General features: G+C 41.1%; 1 protein-coding gene across 1 annotated transcript in view; it reads right to left on the bottom strand.

The window, feature by feature from the left end:
* The window catches only part of GFRA1 (GDNF family receptor alpha 1), a 136,678-nt gene that overhangs the window by 35,154 nt on the left and 87,095 nt on the right, over positions 1 to 14,429 (bottom strand). Inside the window, exon 6 of the mRNA XM_062496275.1 lies at positions 13,716 to 14,055. Coding sequence (XP_062352259.1) covers positions 13,716 to 14,055 — 340 coding nt within the window. The remainder of the gene's footprint in view (positions 1 to 13,715; positions 14,056 to 14,429) is intronic.

Raw genomic sequence — 14,429 nt, 5'->3', positions numbered from 1 at the left:
CCATCTGCCCTGCAATACTCTGGTACTTTCAGTGAAGATCTGCTGATTAACACTCAGTGAAGATCTAGCCCCAAATATTTCCAGTAGGCTGGCAGTGATGAAAGTGTGCTCATCAGTGAACACCAAAACAGGGGTACTGCTATTTATCTAGAGAGAGACAAATTAGCCTAATGAGAGCCATTAATCCTAAAGTATTGCATGTAAATATTAAGAACTGTTTGGGTAAAAGAGAAAATCCTTTTAGGGATGCAGAATCACAGCAATCTGATAAAAGCAGTCCTAACAAAAAATATGTACTGTGTTAACTTAGTGCTCCTTCAGAAGGAGGCAACTTGTAGGTGGCAACTTGGGGGTTTCTAACCCATGACTGAGCAGTTTTGTTATCCAGAGAACAAAGAGAGCTTGCAGTTTTACAGGAGCAGTGTACACAGAGGTATGTCACTACTGGAAAGAGACAGAAAGGCAGTTTTATCTTGTACATACCATGTAGCCACATTTAAAAGGAAATATTAATTTCTTTTTTTTTTTTGGTCACAAAATCCTCACTGCACAACACTATGATGTGTTCCCTTTTCCTTGGATAAATAAGGGGTACTACTCAGAAATCTTCCTCCCAGGAAGAGGAAAAAATAATAAAAAAAATCATCTCTTTGTAGGGCAAAAACCCCACAGATTAAATTGTCCCATCGTAGCCCTAGAAAACCTGCAGATGTTCTGGAAAGCTTATGTTCAATATTTTGTATACCACTAGCTGGAAAGTAAGAATAATCCCATCAGCAAATTCAAAGAAAATCTGCTCAAATAACAAACAGCGTTTCTGAAAAGAAGAGAAAAAAAATCCCAAACCTGCTATTCTCTAATGCTTTTGTATTAGTACCAGTAAAAGAATTTGTAACAGTTAAAAATACAAAGGAAGCAAAGTTAATTTGCTCTCCTTATGATAGTGGCTCTTCAAATACTCAGTTGGATAATTCAAAACTTTCACATTTTGCTTACAAATAAGCTTTCTTAATAGCAGTATTGTATTGAATCTGAGTATAATTTTTGAAGCAATTTAATTTTATATTACCACAGCCCGTTGCATAGGCAACCCTGATTAGGTTTTCAGTACTTTTTGTTCTCAAGGTTCTGGGAAAGTTCTTTGATGTCCTGAAGTTATCTCTGATACTTATGAGTTCTTCCTCTTTAAGGCTGGACAATTCAGCTTTAGCATTGGTGCAGCATTTAAAAGCATGATACAAATTGTGAAGCTGCAGAAAACTTTGACAATATTTAGTTCGGATCTGGTGCAAATCATGACCTATCAGGAAACAACACTGAACCAGATTCCTCCTCAAGAAGCACCCGCATCCCTGGGATGACAGGTGTTGATTTCTCTACTTTTTTCCTCTCTGTATTGTTGGTACACAAGGGCTGAGGCCTTGAGGAGGGAAACCTCTCTCAGCCTTGCCTTGGCACAGGTGGTGTTCACACCAAGCAGGACAATGAACTCAGGTCTCCTGCTGGCTGCCCACACACAAGTTGTGATGTCCAAGTGAGTGGTTGCAACCACTTGCCCCATTAGGAATGCAGGGAGGGACAGTGCTCCTGTGCCACACCCCAGGGATGGCAGGTGAGGTCTGGACATGCTCACTGCCACCTCTCCTTGCATTGCTGCTTGTGTTTAGGCACCTATTTATAGCAGGAACATAAAGAGTACATAAATGCCAGAGCTGAGAGACTGAGGTGACTACACTAATTAGTCAGAGCTGCTCCAGTGTCTAGACACCATTTGGCAGTGCAGTCACGTAAGGGAAGTGCTGCATCAATATTCAAAACAGAAAAGGGGTACAAATCCTACACTGAAAAAAGCCAGACTAAGTCAATGAATGTGTGTCATAGTGATAAATGGCACCATTGCAGAAAAAAACAACAAGTCAAAATGCTTGTTCTTCTTTTGTGGGGGTCAACTGCAGTGTCCTGCTGTGGCTACAAACACTCCTGCTGTGGCTGGAGTGGTGCTGCTTCTGCTGGGATGCAAGAGTTGGTCGCAAGGGCTGGTATGTGGCAAAACTAATGGCTTCATTGTTGGAGGAGCATTTCATTTTCTCTGTATTTCATAAACAGTAAGAAAATGAGACAAAAGCCACAAAAGCAACTCTATCAACCAGTGGGATGAAAAAAGCCTCAGACCTCCGTAAAGAGAGGTGACTCTCCCTGCACACAGTAAAGCAGCTTTGATCCATCTTTTTTTTTTTTCATTACGCATACTAGAGCTGTGTAATATTAATAAATCTTACACCTCCTTAGCTATCTACACACACTGTTGAGCACCTGTGAGCAACTACAAATTTTGACATTTTTATTTAAGAGGTCACTTTCCCACGTATTTATTAAACAGCAACCCCCACTAAATTTTTCCAGCAAAGAGGCTGGTTTATTTGGTTGCTGCCTTCTTTCTCAAACAATGACAGTGTCCAGGCCCTGAGGTCACTGATGCTCCTGCCCACCCCTGTCCTGCCCAGCCAGGGGCCCCACTGAGCCAGGTCTGCCCACGAGCTGATGTCCCATCCTGTCCCCAGTGAGATGCCCCATTCCTGGGACTGCCCCGCTCCCAAGCTGGGGTGGTGGGATGAGCCCAGCCCAGAAAGTTCTGTCTTGCCTGTCCCTGGAGTCCCCAGGAGCCCCTGGAAGCCCCCATCCCACTCTGCTTCCTGACATCCAGCTCAGCACTTGCACCTTTTGGGGAGTGGGAAGGGTAAAGAAGTAAATTTCTGCTGGCAAACCATTTGCCTCCCAAGACCTGAATATTGAGCACCGTTTCTCTCACGTGAGCTGATCCAAATCTTTTCCAACACGGGCAGAAACCATTACAGGATTTCAGACCCCAAATACCAGCTACTAACAGAAAGAAGCTCGTTTTTATCTGGTTTTGTTGCTATTTGATTATTTTAAATGTCTGGCAGCCTAAACCCAAGCAAGTATTTGATTCTAGATTCAACTTACCCCTCAAAACTGCGTTGCTCATCTGGAAGCAAAATATGGGCAATGCCCGATTACACAGAGGCAGCCTATTTGGATTGTGGGATAACTAGACACAGGAACAAACATCAGGGACCACACAACATTCATTGAGATGCCTTCTAGCAGCAGGAGTGATGCTCAGAGCACCAGGCACAGACACAAAGCCCACCAAGGCTGGTTCCAGAGGAGCAGCCACACTCGACCCAGCTCTCTGCCTGTACCATGTCCCCACCACACTTTCCAGCATTTATGTTACTGCTCAGGCTTTTTGTCTACCAGCGGCCTCCTGGATATTTAATACTCCAGAAAATGGAGATCTTACTCTTTTGAATTCAGTCAAGCAAAATGAAAAGCATTTCCACCTATGCATATCTGTATTTTAAAATTAAAAGTACAAACACTGTATTCTTTCTATTCTTCTATTAGCAAATTAATACCCTACACCCATGTTCTTTTACTGCACTTTGTGGAAAGCAAAATTAAGTAAGTTCTATACCATTTTCTGTTAATATTATCCTTTCCCTTTGGTCATGTCATCTGCTGGAGACCAGTTAGATCTTCTTACACAGTATCTGCTACAGGAAATAAAAAGAACTTAACAAAACACTAATGTCATAGTTTATAAATGTTAATTAAATCCTCTAAGCGTCTCAAGATCATGCATGAGAGTAATTTTAATTTAATATATTAGGTCTCCTTTGGGTTTAAGGGAAACTACTAAGCTCAAATGTGATTCTAAACAAGTATGATTTATTTGAAATTGGGTTATATAAATATTTATATACTACTGACCTTTTGTGTTAAAATGAAACCGGTTTTGAAAAATATGGTGAAAATCCTGAGTTACAAGGTAATGCAATAAAGAATTATAACAGCAATTCTCAGACGCTGTGACACAAAACAGAATTTTCTCTTTCTGTCTGAAAAAAAAAAAAAAACCAAAAAAAACCTCACATCAATTTTTTAGAGGCCTGTTTGAGAGAACATCTGGAAAACATTCCACAGGAAATCAAACCTATATTAAACATGTTTTTCAGGGCTCTGTTTCCTTGCATCAACCTTAAGCATTCATAATGTGTTTCTGTCTTCTCAGCTGCAAAGAAAACACTTCTCAGAGTCCTCTACAAAATGACAGGCTGAATTGTCAGCCTGTGATTTTATCAGGGGATGCTGGTAAGATTTCTATTTAGTCTACCTGTCTCTGTACCAAAGCTCTCCAATAACATGAACGAATCCACCAGCTGCCTTCCACCTGTCATGAATTTGTACACTTTTTGTTTAATTTCCTTTACTCCATTTAATTTGAAGCTTCTAAATAAAAATGACTGGCATTTTTACAGATGCCCAAGCCTCAGTGTCTCCTGGCAGGATGTTACTCAGGAAAGAACTACTGCTTTACAGGGAGAGTTGTTCTCACTTCATTAGCTGGGCAAGCAGAATAGTCTTTGAATTACAGGCTGATAAACTAAGAAAATCACTGTCACTCTCAAAAAGCAAGCCAAGGAAAAGCAGTGCCTCTGCAAGTCCTTGAGCGTGCCACTGGATGCTTCAGTGTTTATGAGTAACAATATTGTGAGTGCACACTGAAAGGATGTGGTTCCAAGTACCTGAGAAAGACATCCATGGCAATAATACTCCCTGTAACCACTTGAATAAACTATAATAGACTATTACTAGCTCAAGCATGAAACTGATGGGAGTTTGGAGATGGAAAATAATCTAAAAAGTCCAATACAAGTTCTCTCTTTACCAGGAAAGTTTCTGGTGGTAGATGTACTGGAACATCAGGTTTCCTGAGGTTATTCAGGGATGCTCTTTGTGTAAGAAAAATCTCTCAGTGGTATGTGTGGTGACATTCCTGAAGGAAGCTATTCCATGTCCCCTTGTCAGAGGGGTGGCTCAAGGGAAGAAAGGGTGTCCAGTGTGTCCTTGCACTCAACCGAGCAGGGTCTGTGGGCAGCCAGCATGGCTGAAACCCACCCTGGAGCTACTGTTAATACTGCTCTGACATCAGAGTAAGAAAACAAATATAAAATCAGAAATACAGAATATAAAAGCAGAGTAGAGTCCCTTTTATGTGAACCCATTTTTTTCATGCATAAAGCAGCCCCACCAAACAGCAAGTCAAGAAGTTCTGGCAGCAGCAAGGCAAGAGAGCATTGATCTTATTCAGCATGTTTTACTTGCTTTTAGAACTAATATGGATATATAATGATAGCACAGAAAGCACTGATTTGTAGTGTAAGATTGGAAAACAAACCATTTTTACCAGTTAAGCATGATGTGCTGCCTCAAGAGCATTGTTTTTGACTCCACTCTCAAAAATACATGAACACACGAGGCTGAGAAAAAATGGGAGGCCAGGAGTTGGCAGCCTGAGATACACCCAGACATTTACAGAGGTTGTTCTGAAATGAACTGTCCATCCTGGAAAATGCTTTGCAATGCTGCATGATGGCCAGTTACTGAGATGCACCTCCAGCATTTCATAATGACTAACTGGCAAAGGGAGAATTGTAACTGAGAGGGCAAACTGTGATTTATGCTTGAACTGGAACAAAAGAAAGTGAACTAAATATTCAAATAATACAGCTTGAATTTAACAGAGCTCCTAGTTGTATGTGCTCTACAACAGAAAAGCTTCCTTTAATGGTTTATGGAATGTGCTTGAAAAGTATTATGTGAGCACAAACATTATCTTTTGGTTTAAGGTCATCTCTTAATGATCTTAGACTAGGGTGACAGTCAGCTCACAGAAAATCTATCATCAACAGTAAACACACACCAGAAAACCCTTTCTGTGTCACTTGTTTTAAAGCCAGCAGATCATTAAAGCACAGGAAACCACAACCTCTGCTGAGAAGTCTTTGCAGACACTGCTATATTTACATCCGTCTTCCACTTAACAGGAGTTACCCAAGAAACATGGTAGTGTTTATTAACATAATTAAAGCAATGCAATTTTTATTCAGTAAACATGAGAATGCTAAAATTTGAAAATATGCATGTGGCATGTCACTTGCTCTGTTGAGAAACAAAGTTTTATTTTTAGCTCCAGTGCTTACACTTTCTTGCAGCTATTTTAATAGATGAACTGCCACCAGAAATATTCTCTCACTGGGCTCTGATGTAGAATGATATAAATAACCTTTACCAAGTCCAGCATAATGGAATGGTAAAATCAGTTGACATTCTCCTAATTAGCACTGCCTGAAGATTTACCTACACAGAACAGGAAGAGCCAAATTCACCCCTGGAATAAATCCACTGAAGTCACTGATGTCAGAGAAAGTACACTGGGAATGAACATGATAGAATAGATCTGTTATTTATATTAAACACAGAGCAAATTCTTGCCTGTAGCATATACATGGCTTGAGGTAAATGCAAAAAGCATTTTGATTTATTCAAGAAAATGCTGTTGTGTGATATATACACTCTTTCTTTGCCCCAGAAACAGCAAGCTAGCCAAATGTGACTGGGTGTACATAACAGATGTTCTCCTCACTACGTCTAATAGATCAAGGGGTGGAAACTACTCATCAAACCAGTGGGTACTAAACTCCTTTCTAGAGAAATCACCCTAAACTAACAATTAAAAAAATCAGCAGTAGCAGTAATCCTAGTGGAATCCCATCCAGCAAAGCAATTAAGTGCTTTCATAACTATAAGGATATGAGTAACTTCAAATTTAGATCTCTATTAATGTTTAATGACAAATTTAATTGTCCTGGATTTCAATATTTTAGACTAAACATGTGTGAAACTACTTAATCTCTCCCCCCTCCCTCCCACCCCCATAAATCAACAAAACAAAATGGGTCACATTAGCTCTGCTGTAACCCCCTCCTCCCTGGGTCATGTTCCTAATCTGTAGTCTTCTTATTTCTTAAATTACACAGGCAGCTTTTCTTTTCCACTTAAATTAACAAAATAAGCTTTTTCAGACAAAATGAACACTCAGGGGAGACCTTATGGCTCTCTACAGCTACCTGAGAGGAGGTTGTAGCAAGGTCTTCTTCCAAGTAACAAGTGACAGGATGAGAGGAAATGGCCTCAAGTTGTGCCAGAGAAGGTTCGGATTGGATATTAAGAGAATTTTCTTCGTGGAACAAGTTTTCAAGCATTGGAACAGCTGCCCAGGGAAGTGGTGGAGTCACCACCCCTGGAAGCAGTTAACAGACTGGAGATGTGGCACCTGGGGACATGGTTTAGTGGTCGGCTTGGCACTGTTAGGTTTATGGCTAGACTTGATGTTCTTAATGGTTTTCTCCAAACTAAACACTCTCTGAAGGATCACATTTAGATACAAGTGTCCCAAGTTTTCAGAGTTGAAATGTAGTGGTCACAAGTACCTGACTCAGCTCACTGAGACATTTTCCTAGAAAGAGACTGATATGGAAGCATTTAAATACAGCCTATAAAACCTGAATCATTGGATCCCAGTATAGTTTGTGATTGTTGTACGCTCACACTTGCACTCTTTTTCCCCACTTTCACTTCTTCAGCCCTGTAGACAGATAATACAGAATATTCAGTGCCATAGGTTATTTTTAACCTGATCAGCAGAGGATCTACCTCAGTGCTGGGATGCTGCCTGGAGAGTTTGAGCTTGCCTGACAAGGGAGCTCAGCATGAAACACTGTCTAGTTACTGCTTCTTGGAGCATGAACTCTCTTCACTGGTACAGCACAAAGTCAAGGGAAAGTTGGTTGCAGCATAAAAGCAGAGCCATTTTTCTAATAGCAGTATCCTTGTGTCTCTCCTGCTTTTGGAGAAATGTCATTCACCAGCAAGCTTTTAATCTTCAAGCCCCTCCTAAGCTGAGCAGAGAGTATAAATGAGGGCCAGCCAAGCAAATCTGGGGACTGCAGAATGAGATCCATCCACTCTTCAAAAGGGACAAAGCAGCCTTGTTTTGCTGGATGTTTGGATTTTTTTGATTCCAAACGGATTTATAGGTATAAGGAGGAACTTCTTGATTCATTTTGAGTTTTATTCAGATGGAAGAAATTTAAAAATACCTTTGTTTCTGAGGGGGAGGGGGGAGCAATATTATGTCTATTTACTCTGCTAACAGAAGACATCAAAGTAATGAATCATGTAAAGGAATGAAAAGGAAGAAAATAATATAATATTGCAACATTTTCTATCTTTACTTTGCCTTTCTTGAAAGGTTTTTGCTTATTTTGCAGAGACTGCATTAATAGTTTTTTCCAGGCTAGCAGTTCCCTACACACATATTCCACTACACCATCAAGTTTCCTCAGCAGAGTACACCAGCTTCTTTCCCACCTCCCCTCAGACCTCATTTTTGAATTTTCTGAACTGTCACCATGCCTCAGTATTAGTTCATTAAAATGAATGAATACCTGCTTTGTCTTTTTATCCACCTAACTAAATAAACCTCTAGCAATATAGCCATATATGCATACATTTACATGCTTGCATATACATACATGTATAAAAATCACTCTTCGAATTCAGGCTATGTGAGATGAGCTTGTGGGCATGGGCTGAAAAGTAGACTTACAGTTTTTTCTGCCCCACTTGGTATTCTAGAGACACAGGAGCTCTCCTGAGTGCCGGTGCAGAGAGCTCAGGCTCACCCTACTACACTGCAAGCATCCTACACCTACTGCAGGGTGAGTCAGGCAAGGTTTTGCACCCACTCCTTGACTCAGTCTCCAAACACACAGTGCAGGCACACCCTGCACTTCTCGAGAAATAAAGAGTGTCCTTTTCTTCATGTCCTTAACAGCATTACAAAAACGATGCTGTTGTCCTGGTTTTACATAGCCACAGCAAACTAAGGAGCTGCCACAGTGCTCCAAGTGCCAATTCCATAGAAATGCCCGGGAGGGACTCAAGCCCAGCTCTGTTATCCAGAACTGTGGAATGCTACTGTGTCCTTCATGGAAATACCCACCAAGCGCCCTTTTAACATGCAAACTAGAGTCAGGCTGAGAGTGAGCTCTCAGGCTTTTATCTGACCACTGAATTGTCACCAATATCTGTACAAGGCTCAGAAAGGGAGGCAGCACCTCTGTTTTCCCTCTCATTTGCTGAATTACAGATGATCACTGGACCGTGGCAGGATATAGAGGGAGGAAAAGCACAACATGCAGAGAAGGAGGTGAGGAGGCACCGTAAGTGGCTGTAATAGAATTCAAACGTGTCAGAGAGGTGGTGAAAGTCAGATAATTGCAGGAAGATCTGGAAAGAGGAGATGAAAGGAGAGTAAGTGAGGGGGGAAGGTAGGCAGGGAAAAAAAAACAGTAAGAGAAAAAAAGTGAGAAAAATGAAAGAAGAAGTATAAGGAACAGAAAACTTGAAGAAAAGGGCGAATTTCTTTTTCCCCTCTTCCACCTCCTCCAGGGCACTGCTCCCTGTTAATTCTGTAACTGAGGATTGCTCCCTCCCAGAAGGAGATGGTGAGTTCCCCCCATCCTGGAGCAGGACACAAACGATTGCCTGCACGTTTATAACCTCACCACAGACTGGTCTCTGGTGCTGAAGGGTTTGCAGTCAGCAGTGCCTTTTGCTGCAGGAACAGTCCCCAAGACTCACACAGACAAACCACTTTCACCACCAGGTTCCAGGTGTGAAGCACCTGCAGATTTTCCCATGTCTTACAGAAAAGGAGCACAGACACAGTGACTCCCTTTCCAAGGTAAATTATCATTAAGAGTGTTCAGCAGAATATCATGAAGGAAAATTATCTCCTTGGCAAGTTTCTGATGTTTTCAGGAAATGCAGCAGGCAGCTGAGCTCCTGTTCTAACGTTTCCAGCCGATAAAGTCTTCTCTGCACTGACAACAGTGTTTGCAGATCTTCACAGAATGTTCTGATACCTGCAGAAGCAGACATCCTTCACACAGAGCTGAATGAGTGGTTGCAACTAAATTAAGATTGGACAGGACAGGTGACCAAAAACTGGTCAAGAGGTAAGAGCACACCAGTGAAAGCACGTTTACAAAGATTTGGCTCTATGAACACACAGTGCTGAAAACATCTTTCACTGTATTTTCAAGGAGATGACCAACTTACTTGGATATTTCATTATTACCCTTCTGCTATCCCACAAATAGTTCTTTAAATATGTTAAACATATTTCTGTATTTTTTTCAGAGGTTAAACAGCTGCAGAGAGCAATATGTACCTTTTGCAGAACTAAAGGCAAAAAAATAAGAAGACAACTGTCTTCTGAAATTAGTTAAGAACTACTTTCTGGCTGTTTGAGCTTCAAAAATGAACATCAGTGATCTGAGCAGTCATTTTGAGTATAATTATTGTGCAGGACAAGAAACATGCTCCAAACAGTTTCTTTTATTAGCAAAAAAATACTGCCCTTCTTTTCTGATCTTTGCAGCACATAAATGTGCAGCATTATTTCAATAAATGATGTGTCGGTATCATTATGATTCTGGTCAGTGTCTTCTAAACATATCCAGGAAAAAAACCAAAAGTATGCAAATTCACAGACACAGATTATTAAAACGACCAAACTAATGACTCACACTTTCATTACTCAAGCAAAATAGTATTTGCAGTGCTGCCAAATGTGATAGTGGCAAATATGAAGCACCCTGCACTGCATTTACAGCAGGATGATATTCTTAAACCACGCCAGACAACTTTCTGAAGATTAATTGTTAGCTGAAGTGATCAGATCATGGAGTTCTTTAGAGGTCTGTGCTATTCCAGGACATCACTGGTGAAAGTTTTCGATGATACACTGACTTTTCTTAGAAGATTTGTTTATGCTCGCAACAGAAAAGAACCCTAATGGCCTCTTTGTTGGTTTTGTTTTGTTTTGTTTTTCTTTTCACTGAGCATTGACAGACATGCCTGAGAGCTACAGTTGTTTCAAAGCTGGATATGGACTGGGATACAAGAAGAGGCAGCAGACAAATTATAATGAAAATGAACCATTCAGCATTCTGATGAAGTTGAAAATTAGGACTGTTTACATAAGTCAGAACTTATTTGCATTTCCTGACATTTCAGGTCGCTTTATCTCTCGATTGAGAATTTCTTACATAACAGATGGATTAATGAATTGATGAAAAAAATAATAAGAAAAGCAAAGCATCCTGCCAGTCTGTTAGTGGTACCTTCAGTTTGGCCAGACTGCTTCCCCTAACTCTTAACTCTGCTTCAGGAAGAGATTTGGTGATCTATATACCAAGATAAAGCTTTTAAAGAGTGTTCAAAACCAAAGGTTTAAATATTTTATACAGTCCCAGCTGATACTTCATACAGATCACAGGCAAATCTTGCATTTCTGAGTAAGCAGCATTCATAAACCATTTTACAAACATATTTTCAGAAAACCTTTAGAACTTGTAACCCTTGTCTAAACTAGCATTATGAAAAGGCTTTAATAGGTGTAATAGACATGCAAATAACAGTTTCTAAATTACCTGGTTTCACAGTAGGCAGATCATATTTTCAAATTATTCTGCCATTTAGATACTCTTTCTGACTTCAAAATGAAATAGAAGTTATCAGAATTACACACCTACTGACTACTGCTTTTAATTATTCTAAACATATCTGGAATTACTGTAAGGACTGATATTTATCAGTGCCAGTAGTTACAATAGCAAGGAGATCTCCCATTTCTTTCTTGCCCTGCCCAAGTCCCTGTTTTCCTGCAGGACTAGGGAAACAGATCTCACCAATTTCCTTTAAGTGCACGAGTCACAGAGACAAGATGTCTTTCACTGTCTGATATGCTGGGATAGCTTTGGTGCCAACTCCTCCTCTCTGTGACAGCAGTGAGGGAAGGTATTAAACCAGCAGCAGTTTAGAGAGCCCAGAGGTTGGAACACCAACGTGAGATGACTGTCAGCAGCACACCAAGCTTGCTTTACCTCCACAGGACCCAAGTGCTGCCCACACTGAGGCTGCCCCAGACCCTTGCACCAGTGTTGCCCCTCACCCTCATACCCATGTCTCACTGAGCCTTGGAAGAGACAAAACTTTTCCGTTTTGGCACTCTAAAGCAAAACAAGCCACTGTTCATTTACAAATAAATCCATTTTCATCTCAGTGCTGGCTGCAGCTTCAGACAGAGATTTTACCAAGCTTTCCCCTGCACCACTGCAATGGAGAAAGTGCAACACCAGACCCAAGAAGTTAAACTAAACAAAATGCCATTAAACACTTAACTGGTGAGACAATATGAGATCAAAGCTGACCAAAGAAAATCACAGTCATGAGAGAAGCAATGGCATTAATTCAACAAGTTAATTCCAGAATACATCCCAAATAACAGGGAGAAGTCTCTCTATAAAATCCTCTCTCCAATTTCACTGGCACTCTAACACACTGATAGTTTGACAGAAAACACACTGAAGATACTGTAACTCTACTAATTAACAGGACCTGTGCACAGGGAAGGCAATACACAGAAGCAAGAATACTAATGGAACAACATGGACACAGAAAATAGATTGTTCCGAGGCTACACGTTCCCAGTTTTCATAAACTGCAACAGCATCAGCCATCAGGGTGCTGGATGCAAGTCAGACTGCTCTGATTTAAACCTGCTCCTGTTGTGGCCAGCAGGAAACGTGTGTCCAGATTCCCCCAAAGCCACGGAGGGCAGGGCACTGCTCACCTCCTCACCTCGGAACAACACTCAGGCACAGATGAAGGGCTGCTGCAAAAAGCTTAAGACCAGCAGTGGAAATTTCATAAACAAACTTCAAAGTAAATATTTTACCAGGCATAAGTAAGTACTTATTAAGATTTAGATCGTATCTTCAGTGTCCTTGACATTTTACAATAGTGTTTATCTCCCTTGTTTGCTAATTCACAGAATTGGATAATCTACAAGAAATTTACACATTAGAAGCGAGCAGGATTCTTGGGCACGACTTCATAAATATGACATTAGCACAACAATGCTCCAATATAAACATACACAGTGCTAAGTAGGAGCAAAGCATTTCCTGAGGGCAGAGGAAAACAGGAAAATTTCCTGTTTGCCACTCAATAAACTCTGTGTGACAACCTGCAGGGACCCCAGGAGGGGAAAGGACCCAGCTTGTCCCGTGGAGCAGGGTCTGCACTGCCAGAACTCTCAGGGAAAGAGGCTGGGAACTGGGGTCAGTGAATCAATCACCCCCCATTGCATCAGCCCAGCACCTTTCTCAGGGGAGGGGAGATGAAACAATTTCAAGGCTAAGCCAGCTCTATGAAGATAGTCTACAATGTGGACTTCTTTTTTCCCAATGAATTAAGAACACGTGAGTAGCCTGTGCATTCTGACTATTTATAAAGTCCAACATGAAGCTTGTATTCCCAATTATTAGTACTCATATGTACAATGAAAATAAATCCCGTTATAATGAAAAAATCTGTTTTCACCTGGTCACTAATGGGACATAAAAATCAGACTGAGATATCATTTAATAGAGATACACAATGTTTCCAACAAAAATCTGTTAAAATTAAACTGGGGTTTAAAGACCCCTCCACAATGCAAAGGAGTAGCTGAGAACAGTTTTGGAGAAGGCACACACTGTGAGCAAATGAAGGCTTCTGTTACTCCCTTAAGGATGTCAGAGGCATTTGCTTTTTTCCCTGACTCATCCTTTTCCTTAGTGGGTATTCTGACCCTTAGTCCTGGCAAATCCATCAGCACCAAAAAGTTCTCTCTGGTACCTCATTAATCACTCCCCTGCCGTGTGCCATCTTACCTGCAGATGTAATTCTTCTTGCAGGACTCTTGTAAATTCAGGCAGTTTGGTTTCTCCCTGTCCTCATATGAACACACAGGAACAATAGTCTGTCGCCTCCTTTCTGTACAGGCTACGTCTCGACAGGAGCAGAAGAGCATCCCGTAGCTGTGCTTTGGGGGGACCTTGTCAAAAAATAGCCGGAGGGCCTTATGACACTTCCGCTTGTTACAGATTTCATTAGACGTGCTGCTGGTGCAGGGGGTTATGTAAGCAGATCTGAACCTCTTGCAGGTATCATTTAGGTTACAAGCTTTGGCTGCATCCAAGCAATTGTTCCCCTTTGAAAGTACTGGCTCCACTAGAAAAAACAACACAACAGCAGTGAGAAACGCGTCACATTTTCACTTTGTGCTTTGTGGTTATTTCACTGTTAACGAGATCCTGAATACATATATTTGTTACATACAAAGCTTTCAATGCCAGAAACTGGGACCAGTCCCTCTGTTTCTTGGGGTAATGGTTTAACAAGTGAACAAGAGCGTGGGCGTGTGGTGAGGATAGAGTGCTGGTGAACAAATGGCACTCTGGGCAGGCTGTACCTCATCTTCTTCACAGCAGACATGCAGGATGAGTACTGGGTAAGACTTGGTCTCACTAAACAGCTCTTAAAACCCCTGGCAAATTGGAAAGCATATATCTGGCATAAGAACACAGTGAGAACACGAGCTTCCA

Source organism: Cinclus cinclus, chromosome 7, assembly GCF_963662255.1.
Source record: "Cinclus cinclus chromosome 7, bCinCin1.1, whole genome shotgun sequence".
NCBI lineage: Eukaryota > Metazoa > Chordata > Aves > Passeriformes > Cinclidae > Cinclus > Cinclus cinclus.
The sequence above is the reverse complement of the archived record's forward strand: the minus strand, read 5'-3'. Positions and strand labels throughout refer to the sequence as shown.